General features: G+C 36.7%; 1 protein-coding gene across 4 annotated transcripts in view; it reads right to left on the bottom strand.

Moving 5' to 3' along the window:
• The window catches only part of SLC8A1 (solute carrier family 8 member A1), a 490,734-nt gene that overhangs the window by 388,456 nt on the left and 81,846 nt on the right, over positions 1-20,432 (bottom strand). For all 4 annotated transcript variants that reach the window (XM_036752241.1, XM_036752244.1, XM_036752242.1 and 1 more), the window contains exon 2: positions 7,865-9,695. In XM_036752241.1, coding sequence (XP_036608136.1) covers positions 7,865-9,660 — 1,796 coding nt within the window. In that variant the 5' untranslated portion in view covers positions 9,661-9,695. The remainder of the gene's footprint in view (positions 1-7,864; positions 9,696-20,432) is intronic.

Below are 20,432 nucleotides of genomic sequence, written 5' to 3'. Positions count from 1 at the left end.
TTTCTCTAATACTTTTTCAGTTGAGCAAGAAATCTGGAACAAGGCCAGCTTTCTCTTCATTTTTGAGATAGCTAAAATCTAATCAGTTCTATATCTCTATCACTCACTGAATAGCTCACTTGAAAACTGGGTCAAATTAAGCTTATGACCTTCAATGTGGGAAAACAAAAAGTTGTCCTTATGATGTTGGTTTGTTAGAGATTATATTTTGTTTAATGGTGTCTTAGGAAGTCCAATTTCTATCAGTACCTCCTGTAAGTGTGCCTGTTACATATCACCCCATATGCTAACATATGGTATCCAGGAATTTATTTTATTTTTCTCCTTTTATGGGAAATGGGGGGAACCGTCCAAAATAAAGAAGGGAAAATGAAGGAATTACAGTAGCTCTGGATTTAAAGTCATAAAGAAGAATAGCATGACTCTTCCACTTAACTGACAATATCCTCTAAACATATAACAAATCTGTAATTCCAAAGAGAATCTAATTTAATGGCAAAAGTAGAAAAATACTACTCCGTTCATATGCAAATTATTAAGTCATATCTGAACACTGGTTTTGCATTAAGAAAATGAAAGTTAATGTCATAAAGTACTTGCTAATTTAAGCCTTAAAGGTGAATTTTAATTTCTTTTTCTTTGATCCAGTAGAGGAAAAACACAAAGAACACTTCAGACACAAGTGTATCTTGAATTTTGACTTTCCAAAAGCACACTCAGAATTCAACTTCACTAAAAGGCAGTTTAGTGGAGAGAGAGTTGCCTTCAGAATTAGGAGCACCTAGCCTGAAGTCCTGCCTTGGACACATACTGCCTATGTAACCCTGGGCAAGTTACTTTAAACCTCTCAATCATCTGGGCAACTTTGTAAGACTATATATTGCAGAAAAAGTGTCACCCAGGATTGGCAAAAGAAATTTCCTAATCTGAGATTTACTTTAGCATTGCCGTCACAGACGTCATCCCTCATCCTATAGGTTGAACTGCCAATACAAAACATACTCAGGCCTACTGATATGGGAACATAGCAAATTGAGTTGAGAAAGAACTTTGGGATCATTACATACAACATTTAATTTTCCAGAGGAGGAAGCCAGAGCCTAGAGAAAGCAAGTGAATGGTCCAAATTCACATAAATAGTAAGTGATATCACTAGGATTCAAATATCCAGATCCAGTAGAGTTTTTGTGCATTATCTCTAAAATTAAATGGTGCATTTTTTTAAACATAGGGGTATGGTGGAACACACAGCACTGAATTTCTCCAACATCTCTTGGGGTTTCTCTGCTATCATTAATTAGACATGTCAAGAACATATATAAAGGAGGTGAATGCTAATCCACTATTTTAAGTAGTTAGGAAGTAACAGCATTCCAGGCACACCCATATTTATGGAAATTTAAAGTTACAAGGCTTTTGCAGGCCATGTGACAGAAAGCTAATAACAAAGGAACTGCATTTTAGCTATGAACCAAAAAAGGCACATGACAAGAGCAAAAAGGAAGGCAAAAAAGACGGGAAAAAATTTGCAAAGATCAGCTAAAATATAAACACTAGTGGGGATATGCAGCTTCAGTGAATAGGTCTTTTGGGCTTCTCTGATATTTATTTAACCATATTAGTTACAGGTTAACAGTGAGTCTCAATAGCTGGAGGTTAGAACTAGGTACTAGAGAAGATATTAGGAGAATGGCTAATAAATTGACTTTCACTCTCAGAAAAACATAAGGAATTACAGGGTCAGGCTACCCTCAAGACCAACATCTAGCTTACAGAAGATTATCTACTACGACCTTGAAAAACAAAACGAAACAGAACAAAGTAAGGTGGTCTGTTCATTGGATGTCATGCAGTAAACAAATGGTAGAGAAAGGATTCAAACCCAGCTCTTGCTCCATGCTCAAGACCTATTCTACTAAATAATATTCATACAGTAGGTATCATGGGAAAGAAGCAGCACTAGGCTTGGAGGAAGGAGGTCTGGGTTTCAATTCCAGCTTTGTCCCTTACTAGCTTTCTAAACAAGTCTTCATTGTGCAGTAGCTTTGGGTTGACAAAAAAACCCACATCTTGCTAGAATTTAAGGTTCCAGATTTTGCTGTCATGAAGGAATTGTTTTGGGTGTTTTCAGATGAGAGAAATAGCAAGGACTAAAAAAAAATGCATTAAATCCATAAATACATTATATCCATAAAATTCCTCAATCCAAATTTATTCCATTACTACATCACCAGAAGGAAAGGTACTATTTCCATGTAAAATATTGAAGAAGCTTCACTTTGACTGTCTAAATGCATTAAAGTATTCTGCAGAGTAGCATTTACTTGCATGTGCACAACTTTAAGATAAAAATATCAGTCAATGGCTTTACTATCCTGAATTCTTTGTTCCTGACATCCTCTTGGATCTTCACTATGCCTTATATATCTGTTTTATCTTCCATACTTTAGTTTCTGTTTTGGCTTTTATCTTCTGTTTTATTCTCCTTTTTCATACCTTGATTTCTTTTATTTTTTCTAGATAATTTCTACTTGATTCAGAATTGCACCTGTCTATCCTCAATAAGTCACTTTTAATAGAACTGAATAAATCAAGAGGAAAGAAATGCTGAGGAAAAATGTCTAATTTTAAACATTCCATTGTTCCATATAATTTAATAGGATAAAAAAAATCTGGCCTTTCTATGATTTTATTTTATTTACTATCTTTTAGTTTGGAAAAAGTATAAATGTGTGTGTTAAGACTAAATGCTTCAGGTATCACTTTTTTTTTGAAAATCTGTTTTAGCTTGAAAATTAATTCTTTACAGTATAAAGCAAGCCAGGAAGACTTGTGTCATACACTGGCTGGGTGATCTAGGCAATCCTGTAAGACTATAATTTGGAGAGAATGTGCTGAACTAGATCAGTAAAAGGAGTTTCTGCATGTGGGAGTTCACTGCATTCAGGACATGACAGGTCTATTTCCCATCCTTGTCCTTTTCTAATATGATATTTAGTATTACAGGGAAGTGAATTTCAGCTCTCTTCTTTGCTTTCTACTATTCTAATTTCACTAACCACTTCATAAAATGTTGATATAAGCAATATTTTCCATGGAATTATCTATCACTCTAGATAATCAATTTTAAAACATACACATTTTCTCATGTATCTTCCAAAATAACCTTCTTTTGTATCTATGACACATGTGCTATAACTAAATTTAAAATTTCATCTAATGTCAATAATAGCAAATAAATCCTAGCATTTCCCCAAGGGAGTCAGTTTAATGTCAGCTTTTGGAAATATACTTATTTGAAGACAGTGTCATCACCAAATTAGCATCATTAACACCCATCAATTATTAATACCTGAAATGTGTGGGAAATATCCATCTAAATACAGTCAATGGTTTTTATTTTAGTAAAGTAAGATGTTATCCAGAACACTGATAAATTAATATCAAGATCAGCTATTTTGGATTTGACTTTTAACCAAAGGTTGGGTTTTAGAGTTAATATGATAAATACCGTGTTAGTTTTAAAGTAAGAATTTAATAAGGTCTTATTTTTAATCATTTTAATGGCATTCTGAACCTCAATTTTACCAGAACTGAAGGTGCCATTTAGCAATTATCAATCTTCATAAATAGTTTTAGCATAAAAGGTAAACTTGAAAGACTTCCCCGATATGAGTGCAAAAATGAGTGCATTAAATAAGACACACTTGCAATAAGAAATATTTTCTTCAGAAATAAAATATCAAAGATAAGTAATTCATCTTATCTCTAGCTGGGACCAGTGGTATATGTGTTCAAAGAAGGAATAACATAAAATATCTCTTTTATGTCTACTTCTTATTAGGTTACACTTGATTTTCATCCTAGGTAATGGTTTCTTTAAGTATTATAACCATGAAATCAGTGCCTTTCTAGTAATTACTTCACTTGGAGGGCTTTAAAGATAGCATTTAAAGAGAAGTATGACCAAACTCAGAACAGAGGTTGTGTGTTTGTAACAACAATGTTGCCTGTGGCTGCTGGCTGTGTAAGACCAACACCACCAGCAAATAGGAGGGCTGCTAGTGGAGGTTCTTTGATCTGCTTTTCTAAGGAAAGCAACTTTAAGGGGTTTACAATCTCACTTTAATCAAACATACATATATCATTCACTTAGTTCAGAGCAAATACAGACAGAAATTACAAACAGAGAAAATATAAACAGAGCAAATAACACAAATCAACAGACAGGCTTCTAGCTGTCTGACCAAAGCTTATACATACATAGTAACCAGAGAGAGAAGCACAAACATCTGCGTTTTCAAAGCCATGGGGCTCCTTAATGGCTACCCAGACTCTCCACACCAACATTCTTCCAATAAGTGAGCCCCAAACAAAATGCTAACCTGAGTATATATATATATACTTTTTCAGAGTCAGAGCACTTCACACCTCTTGAGGGCTTCTTCACACTTCTTGAGGGTTTCTGCACCTCTTGAGGGTTTCACACCTCTTGTGACCTAACTAGCAAAATGGTGTGGGCCTTCCTACAAATAAAGGCAAGACTTAATCACAGACACTTGATTGCTTTAGTGCTGAGAAGCACTCTAAAACCAAAGACAACAAAAAGTCCTACTTTGCTTGCCATTACTGTGTTTAACCTGATGAAGTGATGCTGAGAGTTGATGGTGGACAGGCCAGCACCTAGAGGAACTTTATTGACATAGCTAACTATATTAAGAGATAAGAAGAGGAAAATTCATGGTGAGTAGTAAATAGTAGTTTCCAAGGTACTCAGTAGTGGATTTCATTAGACCCTTTTCAATTAAATCCTAGTAGGCCAAAAGAATATAGGCACAGTCACCTGGTATCTCATTCAATCAAAAGTATTTACTGTAATTCACCAATGTAATACAAGTTCTCACCATCTCAGGGCACTAAGGCAGGTTTGGATGGGCTTAAAATGATTTTCAAAATTTGGGATCCAAAGAAGTCCTGCCACTGAAATGTTGATCAATTTTGATGAGTGAATATACTACTGAAGTCAAAGATTGGCACTACTGCTTTTGCTGGGCAAGTAAAATCAATCTAATTTGGCAATACAATGTTTTAAATGGAGTTTGGCAAAATAAATTATTCCATCTAATCGCCATTATTCTTACTTTCCTTTTTTAAAATCTTCTTCTATATTCCAGCTAAAAGGTTGTTTATTTATGGTTTAGTAAGAGTGCTGGATAGCATGTCAGTTAGGGCAACCCTGCATTCAAGTGAATACTATGCAAGAACATTAGTCTTAATAGAAGTGGGAAATCAAGTGTTTCAGAGGGAAACATCTGAAGCCTAAACATAACCAGCTATATTTCAAGGCTGTTTTATTGAATCTTTCAAATGACAGGCAATACAACTTTAGTTTGATGACCTTCATTATTGATTCTATTAATTTCTCAACTGGATGTCATCTAATGGAGAAAAACAAGAAATGTATTGAGGTGTTTAGAGCACGGAATACGAAGGTGTCAATAGGAAAAAATGTATCTATGTGGATAACAATTCAGAATCTCATCAGTGCAAGTCCCCAGGAAAAAATCCTCACCAGTTTATGTCCATTCTTTACCTACTAACAGACCAATATGCCATAATCATTAAATTTAATACTCTCATTAAATATACTCTAAAAAGAGGCAGAAGGTGTAATATGGTGCATATAGAGGTGGTCTTAGAGCCAGAAAGACATTGATACAAATCCTATGTTCAACCCACACTGGCCCTGTAACCCTGGACAAGTCACTATTCTAAGATGATAGGTTCTTTGAGTAGAAATTCACAACACAAACTCTGCTTTACATAGTTTTAAAGTTGACTGGGCCAATGAGAGATGAAGTAACTTGCCTATGATCACCACGCTGGGATATGGCAGAGTCAGGTCTTTAACCCAGGTCTTCATGACTCTAAAACAGAGTTTTCATCTACTATGTCATTAACAGGTACCTATATAAACATACATGTTTGTACATGCATATATACATGTATACACATATAGGCATACATACATGTATCTATGTATATGCTACATCTCATGAAGAGGTAAATAGATATACAAATATAAACACACTGTCACGGTATGTTGGTCCTATATGGGAATATATTTATGCATGCACATGTGTGTGTATATGTGTGTATTTACAAATGTGCATTATATAGACAGGTTTTACAATATTAAAAATGATTTAACTATATATTTTGAACAAATATATTTATTTCTGTAAGTGATATATCTGATAAATAGATAAGTATAGATAAACTGACAGATCAAGAGAGAGAGATGGATATGTGATATATGTACTCATTTTCTAGCAGTCATCAGTTATTAAACACCCACTTGAACTGTGAAGGTTATAATTTCATACCAAAGTTTTCTAGTTTGGTACATTTCTCTTCCATTTGCCAATTGAGAATTATATTTGGCTTATCTGAGATGAGAAACATGCACACACAGAGCTCAATATAGGAAATTGTATTAAAGATTGAAAGGTGAAAATCTCTTCTGTCGATTTGATGGAGCAATTCTAATCAATGACTTTTTGCCAGTTCAATAGATCATTAAGGAGAGACTTATAGACAATAAGAATATGAGCTGGGAAATCTGACTTTGCTTTGGCTATGTTTTGAATAAATGGAGTTTTCTTTTCCAGTGATGTTCGTCTGGTACCTTTCATGATATCAACGTATAAAGTCATAACTAAACGCCTCTAGAAATTAAAAGCCCTATCTTTATGTTCTGTGAAATCCCCTAATTATTATGGCCTCACAAAGCTCAGTCTTCATCTTTCCTTGACTTCCCCAGGTTTCAGTGCACAGAAATTAGAACTCTTCACGAAGGCATGGATATTATAAATCATTTCAGCACTTAAATGATTAAATGATGGTGAAAGGACTATAGCAAATTGAGTTGGGCTCTCCCCCGGTAAGTTGGAACATTGACAACACAATCTCATAGGCACAGAGGGGAAAGCAACTCCTTTAAAGGACTGTTGGCAGAGTGGTGTTGTTATGCCTAATTGCAGCATCACATCCTCCTGCTATCTGGACTTTAAGGTCAAAGACTGCATGGGTACGGTTTCTTTAGGCAATGCCACAGTAATATATATATTCACAGAAAGAAAGCTGATTCTTTTCTTCTCTTCCTTTGTCCTTCCCTCTTTAGATCAAGCCACCTACTGACAATTAGGTGTCTCATGCAATGCCCTTGACTCCTCTGCTCCCCTTCACTACACAAACACACACCAGAAGACAGTCTGACTGATACCATAAAATAAAAGACTCAACTAGAAACAAGCTTTTCAGTCGTCCCCAAAACAGTATACAACAGAGAGAACAGAGTTGATCATTTCATCACTATAATGAATTAACATTCTGGTCCAAACAATTCTGTATTTTATATTTATATTCTTAAGTTACACAGTGTCAAACAAGAATGGAAGTATTACCGTCATCTAGCCCTGGTGGTCATAAAGAGCTAAAGAGATATGTTTCCTTTTTTAGTGATTTTCTTATATCTTCTTTGCCATCAATTAGGCTGTAATAATGGTTTTAGATACTGCTTTCCTTGTGGAATATTTGTTCAAAGCAGAATATAAATTATTTGCTGTCTCGTGGATGTTATGATACATGTAGGCAGAAGTTTCCTCCTATCATTACCTGTAATGTTTTAAAAATACTTTTTCAAAAATTATCCAAAACGCTATTAATCCAATGTATGTGTGTGCCCATGTGAGCAACTGGTATTTAGCTAAAGACTGACATGTTCAAAGTAGTCTTCTAAAGTCAACAGTCTATTCAATGCATAAAATTTCATTTAAAAGAACATTAAAATAGCAGTACTTACACAATTTCATCATTCTGGAATTCCAGCTCTCCACAAGTATCCTCAAAGTCCTCTCCTCCACCACGAGCAGACCCTTCAATTGTTTTGTAGGGAACGATAACATTTCCTCTTGCTCCAGATGTTCTTAACACTTTGACCTCCATGATGCCAATACTCTCACTCACATGTGTCACAGGTTCCTCAAAGGTAAAGATGCCTGCATGGTCATCATCAAAAATAGTGACAGTGGCAGTAGAAGGAGAGCCCAGGCAAGCAAGGGTTGCAATGTGATTGGCCTCCAGGATTCCATCTTCTGATGCCTCTGATGTCACTTTGACATTGCTGAGGTGCACGAGGAAGTTCTCATCTTCTTCAAAAATATCATCATCAATGATGCCAACACGGATTTCCTTTTGAGTCTCTCCAGGTTTGAAGACCACAGTACCTTCAGTAAATTCATAATCAGAGCCCGCATTAGCTGTGCCATCTTCTGTTCGGAAGTCAACAAAAACAGTATTGGTCAAATCACCACCTCTGCGGATAATGGTGAGGGCCACTGTGCCACAGTTCTCAAGACACTGATAAGTCCCCTGCTCAAAGTAGATCTTACTGACTGGGTCATTTTCTGCCACTTCAGTATTGACTTCATGCATGCTGACAGCTTTTCTGGCCTGGTCTGCAGCATGTCTCTTTAAAATATTGCCAGCTCCAGTCATTAGACGGGTAGCCTGGATACGATAGAATGCACGACTCTTCTGCTGTTGACTTAGGACTTGGTAGTTGGCTAATTCTATTAACTGCTCAATTTCCTTTTCTGGGTGTTTCTGTTTCAACTCCTTCAGGATCCTGGCCATTTCTCTCCTAGCTTCTTCATCATCTTGGTCTCTCTCATCAACTTCCAGAACAAGAGCTCCATCCAAGAAATTATCCACATGAGAGTTGACCACTTTCCCATCCATTTCAATTTCAGCTTTGGAAGAGGGTCTGTCTCCTTCATGTTCAATGATCATTCCCCTTTGCTTGCCAGCTCGATACCTCTTATAGACATATTTGTAAAACAGAAGCCTTCTGTCTGCAACCCAAGCAAACACAACGCAGATAGGGAAGAAGAAGAAAGTAAGCAAGCCTTCCCAGACTTCTACAACTCCTGGTGATATGACAGACAGAATCATATAGAGCCAGGTATAGGCAAAGATGCTCCATGCTGCAGTCACGAAGAACACTCGCAAATGTTTAATCTTCCTTGTCTCTCCATCAGGAACCACATAGACACAGAGAGCTATGATAATGAACATATTGAATGCAGCACTTCCAACAATGGTGCTGGGGCCAAGATCTCCCGCTGTAAAGTTATGGCCACAAACTTCAATCACAGAAAGAAGGATCTCAGGAGCTGAGGAGCCCAAAGCCATCAATGTTAGGTTGGAAACTGTCTCATTCCAAATCCTCACTGTGGTCTTGGTGGTCTCTCCATTGGGTTTTTTTATGGTTATTTCTTTTTCTTGGGATGTGATGACTTCTATTGAGGACATGAATCGATCAGCAATGATAGATACCCCCAGGAACATGTAGACCATTGCCACGAAATACACAGTAGCTCTAGCAATTTTATCTCCAAAGGAAGGATCTTGGGGCTCCCATATGGGCAAAATCACACCTTTCTTACAATAATAAGAGCCAGTACATTCATTTGTATCATTTCCAGTTCCTTCACCTTCAGCCTCAGCACTTATTTTGTCCAGGTGGAAAAGCAAGAGAGCCACAGTGCTTAATAAATATCCCAGTGGAAGGGTCTGTGAATGACTTAATTTCATCATGGTTGCTGCTTGGACAAATTTCCAGCTGTCCCAACCTACATACAGAAAATCAGGGAAGGGGAAAAGAGATCAGATAATTTCAGATAAGACAATACTTTTTTTTCCATCACTGATTTGTATAGATCTAATAATCACAAACCCTCTATTGAGTTACTCTTCTAGGAGTCATCAGTTATTAAACAGCCTTTTAAATTTTGAAGGATGAATTTTCATCCCAGGGCTTACTGATTACTCAAGAATTACAGTTGACTTATCAGAAATGAAAAGCATAATAAAAGTCTTGCCCCATTGAATGCACATTTCTGCATATTAATAGATAATAAGAAAACTTTTGAAGCATTAAATAATTCTCTCTAGTTGATGAAAGTGAGTATCTCCCCCCGCCCCTCATTTTTAAGTTAGCATATCATTCAGCAGCTTTAGCCAAAACGCTCTTGTTTAAATTGCTGCTTTGAAATGTGTACGTTTGTGGACACAAAACCTGATGGGAATCCTAAATTTGGATTCTACCTTGTGCTGGGTGTCCCTAAAAACAAAATCCTTGATGATCTAATTTTATTTGTAATGCAGTGAAACATACCAGTCTGTCTATGATCAAAACTGTGCCTTTCTTTAAAAAAACAAACAACAACAAAACTATAGCTTCCTTTAAAATAACAATTGAAGTGATACGATATTTCAAAAATTAAATATAATTCTCAAAAAATGCTTTGAACAAGTACACATTTCCTCCTCATTTTAACACTGATATCATGCCAGATTAGCAGCTGGGCATTAGGTTCTCCCTTCATAGCCAACTCTACATATATCTACAGAGTCAACTTAAAAATCTGTGGGCCCTCAATCAGTAAGAGAAAAGGAAGATCAATAGTCCCCAAATCTAGCTGTAGGATAGCACAGGGGCCTGACAGACTGTAAAATCATCATTACCAACTGTAAAATGTTATGTTTATATATCAGTGTTATACTTTCCATGGTCATTCTGAAACACATGAAATAGAGACAGAGACAAAGAGAGAGATAGAGAGAGAGAGAGAGAGAGAGAGAGAGAGAGAGAGAGAGAGAGAGAGAGGGAGAGAGAGGGAGAGGGAGCGCAAGTGACACAAATCATTCAGGAATAATAACTGCAATCTAATCCATACATGTGGCTTAGAGAAAGGAGCCACAAAGTAAATATATATTGAAAACAGTTAGAGGTATGGAAATCAAGTAATTTAAAGATAAAAGACTCAAGAATCAACTCAATTGACTCAGCAACCACAGTTATGTGGGTAAGCACTACTTTCCTATGCCATCCAAAAATCCATGCTGGAACCATAAACCACCCCACTGAGCTTTTGCTTTGAGGACCTAGGTGAAGAAATGCATAGGAGACAAGGGGGCAGATTTCCCTGCAGCAAGGATAGCTCATAGTCTGATGGACCCAAGAACAGGTTATATAACCCAGGGATGACCCACTTGTAGTCCTATTCCAAACCAAACCCTTTTCAACTTTTTGCAGAGTATGAAATTGAACTGGAAGAGTTTTCTAGATATTTTGGTTAGGTCAAAACACAACCTTCCCTTCACTTGTCTCATCAACTTGCAGACAAGCATTTCATACCTACACCTTATTTGACCCTGTTTCCCTCCAAGAGCTTTACATAAAAACTTCATCAGGGCTCAAGGGTGTCCCCAAGTCTAGACATTTCAAACAAATTCATTCAATTGCTTCATCTCAGCTGGCAGAATGTCAGGATATTTTTGAGCTCTCTTGGGGATATTCATTACACTTTAATCCATCTATGACATGGGACCCATCACTTTTCAGCACTTTTTCCACATGTTAAAAAGAACATGAAAATTCTGAAATTCAAAGTAGGTTGGATAACAGCCCTACCCCAAATTAAAAAGTGGAGTTTCCAAAATGGCTTAGATGTGTTAAGGGACTCACTTGAAGCTCAAAGGAACTGATCCAGCTAGTAAATGTAATGAGAGGACAAAGTCCAGACTGCTCCATGCCTATTATGAAGTAGATCTTGTTAAACAAAAAAACAACATTATGTGATACCCCAGGTTTGTAATGTTGAAAGATGAAAAAGGTAAGGATATAGTATAGACTGGAAGAACAGCATCTAATATGTTTTCAGCTTCATTTTAAGGAAAATGTTCAAGATTGGGGAGTTTTCCCTCTTTTCAAGTTGCTGTCCTTAGGAATTCAGCCAGCCAGCCAGCCAGCCAACTATTCATTCAGAATGTATTAACTACCTACTCTGTGTCAGGCAGGGTAGTAGACTTTGAGGATACAGAAACAAAAAGGAAATAGCATAAGACTACATAGCTGTTATATTTCCATCTTCAGCACTAGGACAGTGCCTGGCACATAGTAGGAGATTAATGATGTGATGTCCTCAGAACCAGGAGAATGGTATATAATGACAATATCATTGTTAAGATAAACAGCTACTAAAGGATTAAGAATTCTAAATAATTCAATGACTGACCACAATTCTGGAGCATCAATGATAAAAAAAAATGTCTTGGCAGAGAAATGAGGGACTCAAGATGCAGAATGAGGTATACACTTTTTAAAATACCAAATATGGAAATTTATTTTGCTTGACCATGTATGTTTATTACAAGGATTTTGATTTTCTTTTCCTATTATTCGATTAGAAGTTTGGAGGGAGAAAAATATTTGTTAATTTTAAAGGAAAATATATTTTTTACAAAAGAAACTGTCTTTTGGAATTTTTAAATATTAAAAACAAATAAACAGTAATTTATTAAAAAGGAAAAAAAAATGAGGGAGAATATTTTTAAAAAGAAAATGCCCAGGGGTATTTATGATCTTTTTTGAAGGTTGTAGGGGATGGTTGGGGAATATCAGCCTTCTGAACAGTCATTTTATATCCAGGCAGGGGAAAAGGTGATGGAGAAAAGAAACATCTGCCCCTTCCCCAGCATAAACCCATTGAAGGCTACCATTTGCCGATTTATGCCAACTTGGCCTTCAACCAGGTGGTCACATTATGAATGATCCTATTTCACAATGTAGGTGAATGAGTTACTAGAAACAATTACTATTCTGAAGTTAGTTACTAGTAACTAATTGCTCTCTGTATTTATGCTTACATGATCAACACAATCTAAAAGATCCACATTATAAACCTCCCTCACCCTCATATGCCACCTCATAAATGAATGCCACTGCTTGTAAACTCACAGGTAACGATAGGACAGTTAAAATCCATCACCACTGCCAGGAAAAAAAAAAAAACAACTCAAAAACTTCTACCACAACTGTGTTTTGACTTATAATCTTAGAAGATTTTAAAGCTGAAGGGCACTTTAAAGAATATCCAATCCAAATGCCACGTTTCATAGATAAGTAAACCGAGGACCAGAGAAGTGAACAGATTTGCCCAACATTTACACAGATCGTTAGTGGCAGAAGTGAGATGGGCTGTCATGCTATGCCACTCCCAATCCAATGCATCCTCTACTACCTTCCCAGATTTGGGGACCTAGTTATCTCCTTTTTGCAACTAAATTTTTAAAGCAGTCTAGACAGATGTGGAAAGAGCTACTAAGAGCCCCATATGTCCAAATGCTAATATAACAGGTGGCCTGCATTTTCGGGGTAGAGGCAGGGAGAGAGAACAGGAGACTGTCCACCCCTCTTTCAGAACATGTCTATAAAACTTACAACAAATACCCACTCAAAGAAAGCTCAAAGATCATCATAACTGTATGGGGGGTGTGTGCATGAGTGCATGTGTATGTGTGTGTATGTGTATGTGTGTGTATGTGTGTGTGTGTGTGTGTGTGTGACATTATCTCTTCTAAAATCACTGGGCCTGAAAAATTGGCACTTCCACAGTCTCTATCCCAGACAATTCCTATCAAGTATCAAGTTAAAGCATGGGTTCAGAATTCTCCCAATTCTCCTCATAAGCACATATTTCTGTGAAAATTGAACAAGAAGTATTAGAATGGAATGGCTGAGTATCTTTTGGCCTGCTGCCTCTCTTTCTTTCTACCCATTATCTGACTTTGATCAGTCCTGATTTGGTTTCTCTCCATCCTAAGCACATGTGTCAGTGCTGATTTCTGTGGCTGCTTAAAATGAACTCTTACCTGGGATGATCAGCATCACTGTGGTCAGTTGACTCTAAATGACAATGCTGGGCAGCTATGTGGTGCAGTGGATAGAGTACCAGGTTTGAAGGGAGGAAGACCTGAGTTCAAATCCTGCCTCAGACACAATAGCTGTGTGACTGTGGGCAAGTTGCTTAACTCTGTTTGCCTCAGTTTCCTCATCTATAAAATGAGCCGGAGAAGGAAATGGCAAACCACTCTGATATCTTTGCCAAGAAAACCCCAAATGGGGTCACAAAGAGTCAGACACAACTGAAACAACTCAACAACAAATCTAGTACAACTTTGGGCAAGGCTGTTACATACAGATTTGAAATCCAACCCAAATCAATTTAGCAAACAATTATTAACTATCTACCACAGTGATATACGGCACTATGCTGGGCACTGCAGATATAAACATGAAAAATAGCATAGCCTCTGCCATACTCAAGTCACTCATGAGAACTAAATGGTATTAACAAAGGATAAGGTGAATACATAAAGCTCTGAATAGGCATGGCTATCTTTGTTAATGAATTTTTCTATATCAGGGATTCTTAACTGTTTTTTGGGTCATGGACCCTCTGGCAAGCTGGTAAATGTATAAAATAAAATATAGGATTATGAAGGATGTAGATATGCTATTACTAAAACTTGGGAGAAAATTCATGCCCTCCAGAGTAAGAACCTCTGCTCTACAAAAAGGACAGAGATAGTACTTCAGGACAACTCCTTGAGGGACTATAGCCAAGTGGATAGTGGGATGCTTCCATAATCTAAATGCCACGGGGCTATGTTGCCAGGTGTCATACTTGCTCTTTGAGCAAACAGGCCTGCCTAACAACAGTTCATCTTTAAATCAGAGCAGATGGCAAGATGGCTGAATCTAGGAACAAAAGTACAGTAGTACATCTGCTTTGTACAAAGAAGGACCTTATCTAACCTCAGAGCAATAAATATGATTGATCACCTGTGTCCTCAGCATGGCACATGGGAAACAGCTTTGGTGCTGGAGTCACAGGAGCTGGGTTCCATTGCTACCTCTGATACTTAGTAACTATGTGACCTTGGGCAAGTCACTTCACTTCCCGGGGACTCAGTTTACACATCTGTATAATGAGGGACATTGGGACTAGATGGGAGCTGAGGTATCTTTTAGGTTTAGATCTATGATCCCTATGATATTATGATTCCCCCTAAAGCCTCAGAATAGCTCTATTCTTGTAATTATCAGTTAGTATTGGCCTAGGGCAATGGACAAATTATTCTTATATATTTCCCCTACAGAATTTCAGTCCTAACATAAGTTGTATTTTGACCTCATATCCAAAGTCATTCAAGAGAACTGTTGATTGATGGTTAGGGTTCAGATTATCCATATTTTAGAATAATTAACTCATGACTCACATTGGACCCTTCCTCCTGCTTCTACTTAGTCCCAGCTGGTCTTAAGGCCCATAGATACTAGGCTAGATTTGAACTCAGGAAGATAAATCTTCCTGACTCCACATCTAGTGCTCTATCCACTGTACCACCTAGCTGCTCATGAACCATCTATTTCAGGACTGTTATATATCTCGCTACTTATATATTAGGACAATGGCCAGAAAGCCTATAAAAATGGATCTACGTGATACCCAAGCCATTCCTGCATTAAAGAGGGGCCTTCACAAAAGAAGTCAGCTCTTCTCTGTTTAGAATCTGTTATTTTTCCACTTAATGAGAAGAAGGGCATCTACTATTGATTTTATTAACAATTTATATAAGACTAGAAAATTCTTATTCTCCATGGTAGGTCATCGAGAAGACTTGCTTGACCATGTTTGCCAATAAAGGTCATCTTTTGAAAACATAAACCTATACAACTGTGAATGAACAAAAAGTAAACTGAAAGCAAGATAACCTTCTAATCTTTTGCTCTTTTTGAAATCAGTTGGAGATTCTCCTCCTACCCTCCTACAGATCAGCTCTGTAGAGAACACAGAGAAAAATAAGTACTCACCCAGTACCATCTATGAGAAATCATACCATTGCAATGTTTCCCAATGACAGATGTCCTTCTCAAATGGAAAATAGCTTTATTGTTAGAGAAGTATTACATCCTGGGTCCTACTGAGTCCTTTGCCCTAAATGGATTAATCTAATGTGTTTTCTTCAGTTAAGTTCATCAAGACCATACTATTTTCTCCATCATTGTAAAGTCTCAAAAATACTTACATTAATCAAGCTGCCAGGAACAGCAATGATCTCTTTGGGGGACCAGATGCCGAGACTTGACATTAGTCCAAAGTTCTGTAATAATTTCAGGGTCATTCTATTTGGCCAGGGAGCAATGGATAGAATAAAGGAAGTTCAGATATGAGAAAATGAGAGTGAGGGACAGAAGGAGAAAGGGAACTGAGACAGAGATACAGAGAAAGAGATAGAGATAGAAAGAGAGTGACACTGAGATAGAGAAAACAGAGAAATGAAAACAAAGGCGGAGATAGAAATAGACAAAGGTAGAGACAGAGACTCAGAGACAGAGATAGAGAAAGAGAACAGGGTTAGGAAAGACTAATGTTGTCAAATAATGGTTACCTAGAATCAAAATAACAATTCAATCTATTTTCAAGACCCTAAAAAGAGTTGCAAACTCACAAATTCTCAGTTCTTGCCACCAACTTCCTGTGAAATGTTAGCAATGTTTCTTCAAACTAACAGATGGGAAAACAATGAAGCAAGAATGCAGAAGTAACTCATGAAGGAGAATCACAGGCAGAATTTTAGCTTTTCTCTTACTTCCATGACTACTGGATCACAGTACATTTCAAAGGACAGGTAACAGTGGAGGGAATTACTGCCATGTATGACCTATCTTGCTTGACAAAGCACACCTCTTCAGATAATCAGAACTAAGGGGTACATTTTTAAATTTCTTGGGTTATTTATTATAACTGTAGGGAAGGGAAAAAGCAATTATATCATGCCTACTATGTGCCAGGTACTATGCTAGATGCTTTATAAATATTTTCTCATTATTATCCCTGTTTCACAATTGAGGAAACAAGATTAAGAGACCTTCCCAGTGTTACACAGTTAGGAAGTAGTGTACGAGACTGGATTTGAACTAAGACCTTCCTGACTCTATCCACCGTGTCCCCTTACCTACCTCATATTTATATGACAATAGGTGACCAGAAAGCTCTACCTTCTTAAACTGTGGTACAAGAACTAATGGGTATTTGAATCATAGAAAGCTCATTGTAAATAGGTTCCTTTATTAAATCTTTCCATACTCAGAGTCTCTTGGGAGGACCATATAAATAGTGGCATAGATAAATCGTAGGTTCCTTTGATAGTAAATTTAGAGTTGGAAGATACCTAGGAGGTTATCTAATACAATGTCCTCATTTTAAAGATACAGAAATTGAGGCCCAGAGCGAATAAGTGATTTTCACAGCATCACACAGAGAGTAAGTGGCAGAATCTGGATTCAAACCTAGGCTCATATTTCTAGACCCATCACTTTCCACTATACCATAATGGCTCCCAATGATTAGGATGATAACTTGCTCACTCTACACTAGGAGGATAAGAAGGTTTCCATTGTTGGCTTTACACATCCTTGGATAGAGGACTGCCAAATTTTTTGAATTGAAGGGTTACTGAAAAATCCTTCTACACAAAAACACTTCCCTCTGTCAATTACAAATGCTTAAATATTTCAACTTTATTGATTCATTTCTTTTGACTTAAACAATATCTTCTTCCAGTCTTCCTTTTTCAAAAAAATGCAAATTTTCCCAAGGGAGGATAAAACACTAAGTCTCTAACAACTTAAAGAAAATTCATCTCCTAGATTGGTTTTCTTCCCTTATGAGGCAGTGCCCCAAGCAACCTAAAAAGCACTGGAGGAATGATAGAGGTTTCACCTACTTTATAATTTTGCCAAGGGCAATTCCCAGTTCCCATAAGCAGAAATATACAATAAGTTTTGAAGAACACTGTTTACCATACTGGTTTCAATACTGAACATTTTTTTTTCTCAAAATCTATCTTGGATAAAACCAGACTACAGCCTACAGTCAAACTTTTGGTAAAAATAAAAAAAAGCAACTAATGAAGATCAGGAAAGCTAGAATGATGAAAATAAATAAGCTTTCCTAGTAAATATTTTCTTTGGACAGTAATTTTGTATTAATATAATATATTAGTGAATGTAGAAACTTCATCTATATATATAATATCTAGAAAGTATATGTATATATAGATATATAAATATATTCATTTACATATATGAATTTACATGTGTGTATACACACGTATACATACATACATATGAAACTTCTGTATCAACTCTAATATAATTACAGGACTAGAAACCTCAGCTGAATCAAGCAATCAAAGTCATAAATTAGATGTGAATAAGTATTTAAGCAAATTGATAAAAATTAGGGTGCTTGGGTCATTGGATGAAGACAAAGATACCATCTGTGTGCATATGCACACACATTTATACACATATACGTACATATATGCATATACACATATTTACATATCCACGTGTATGTACATATGTACATATATGTATACATGTCCATATATTCCTATGCTTTTATCTATGCACTTACATTCCTTTCCTAGAGACTTCATTTTAGCAATGTGTTCTGTATTGTGGCTGGCCTATACTTGAACAAATATCGTATTTGGAATCCATGGGAAGTTTCAGGTTATCAGAGAATTTGAGATTAAGAAGAGAACATTGAGTGACCTCGGACCAATGAAAAATAGAATATGGCAGAGCCTGAGTTTGTAATTTGCTTCCTACTCTTGTGCTCCACCACGCTAAATGTCTTCTATCCTGTCTCCTACCTTCGAACAAGTAGACAGCATTTACATTAAAATAAATCTCATTTATAAAAAAAGTGCACCGGGAAAAGAAAAGCTGCCTTCTGTATTATCCATGGGGCATCTCTTAGAATTAATGTGACTACAATTATTTCCACTCTTTATCTTAACTAGTATAAGATTGTTCCTATTGTCTGCTTTCATGTTTTCGCCTATTGGGAGCACAAGAAAATTTTAATGCAAAATCCACTTTCATTCTCTATGGTAAGTATCTAATGATTCTTTTTATCTCCTCTCTAATTTGCTAACATCCAAGAGAAATATTGGGCTGCTGAACACAATGACAAGCATTGCATGGGCCATTTTCCCTTGTAACTTAGTTGCACCATAAAATGGGGATTTTTTTCAGAAGGAAAAACCTTATTAAGTTTGGGTTTGCAAGGTCCTCAAGTTTCCCAAGTGAGCTTCCAAACATAATACTTGAAAGAATTGGAAATGCTCTTTGAATGAAATAAAAAAGTAGATAGAAGAAAAGTGAGAGATATACAAAGTTTAGGAAAACTGAGTTCATGGAAGACTAACTGCTTTTCTGTGTCATGACTTCCAGGAGTTCTTGTCCCTGAGAAGGTACCTTTGATCAGCAGTGCCACTTCCCATTACAAAAGCCAACTGAACTCCTACCTCCTGTACAATAATCGAATTCTAGCACTAAAAGGAACATTCCCAATCATGTATCTGTTTCAACTCTTTTATTTTATAGAGGAGGAAAATGAATCCCAGAAAGGTGGCCAATAGGTAGCATCATAGTGCATAGAGTGCTGGGCCTGAAGTCAGGAAGACTCATCTTCCTGAGTTCTTTGGACACTTCCTAGCTGTGTGACCTTGGGCAAATCACTTTACCCCATTTGTCCCAGGTCCTCATATGCAAAATGAGCTGGAGAAGCAAATAGCAAACTACTCCACAATCTTTGCTAAGAGAACCCCAAATGGGGCCACAATGAGTCAAACATGACTGAACAACAACAAAAGTGGACTAGTGTATTCATAGAAATGATCTGTAACAAAATAAAACTGGGATCAAGATGGGCATTCATTGTTTAAGGGAATGACTAAACAAATTGTGGTATATAAATGTAATGGAAAATTATTGTGCTTTGCAAAATGGATAGGGGAAATTAATAGAGACTTAGGAAGACTTGCTTAAACTAATACGGGGAAAGGTAATCAGATCCAGGAGACAATATTCACAATGACTCTAATGAGGTAAAGGAAAGGAATATTAAAAGAAATAAGAATTCATATCCATGCAATGACTAATCCTGACTCCAAAGGAATGATGATGAAACATCCTCTTCTCAGAAAGGTGACAGGATCATAAATAAAAAGTTGGAAGGTACTTTAGAAGTAGTTCAAAGCCTTCATTTTTATCAATGTAAAAACTCAGGCCCAGGGAAGTTACATAACCTGTTCTGGGTAGCACAGGTAGTCCTTAGAAGAATCAAGATTCAAACCTAGGTCATCTGATTCAAAACTTCGCCTTCTTTCAACTACGCTCTAAGTGTAGAATGAGATATCCATTTTAAGTCATGAAGGAATGAATGTAAAAAAGGCATTTATTAAGTACTTACTATGTGCAAAGAATATGGTCAACATATTTTATTTTTGCCTTACTATGCTGTTATGAGGAATGATTCTATATTGGGAGAAAGTGGTTTTGAGGAAGAGACTGATGCAATACATTTTTTTAAAAAGCATTAGTCAAAACCATAATTAAACTAAGCTATGAGATGTTCATTAAAATATGACTTATTATTCCTAAA

The sequence above is a fragment of the Trichosurus vulpecula genome, chromosome 3, assembly GCF_011100635.1.
Source record: "Trichosurus vulpecula isolate mTriVul1 chromosome 3, mTriVul1.pri, whole genome shotgun sequence".
Taxonomy (NCBI): domain Eukaryota; kingdom Metazoa; phylum Chordata; class Mammalia; order Diprotodontia; family Phalangeridae; genus Trichosurus; species Trichosurus vulpecula.
This window is presented reverse-complemented; position numbering and strand designations above follow the sequence as displayed.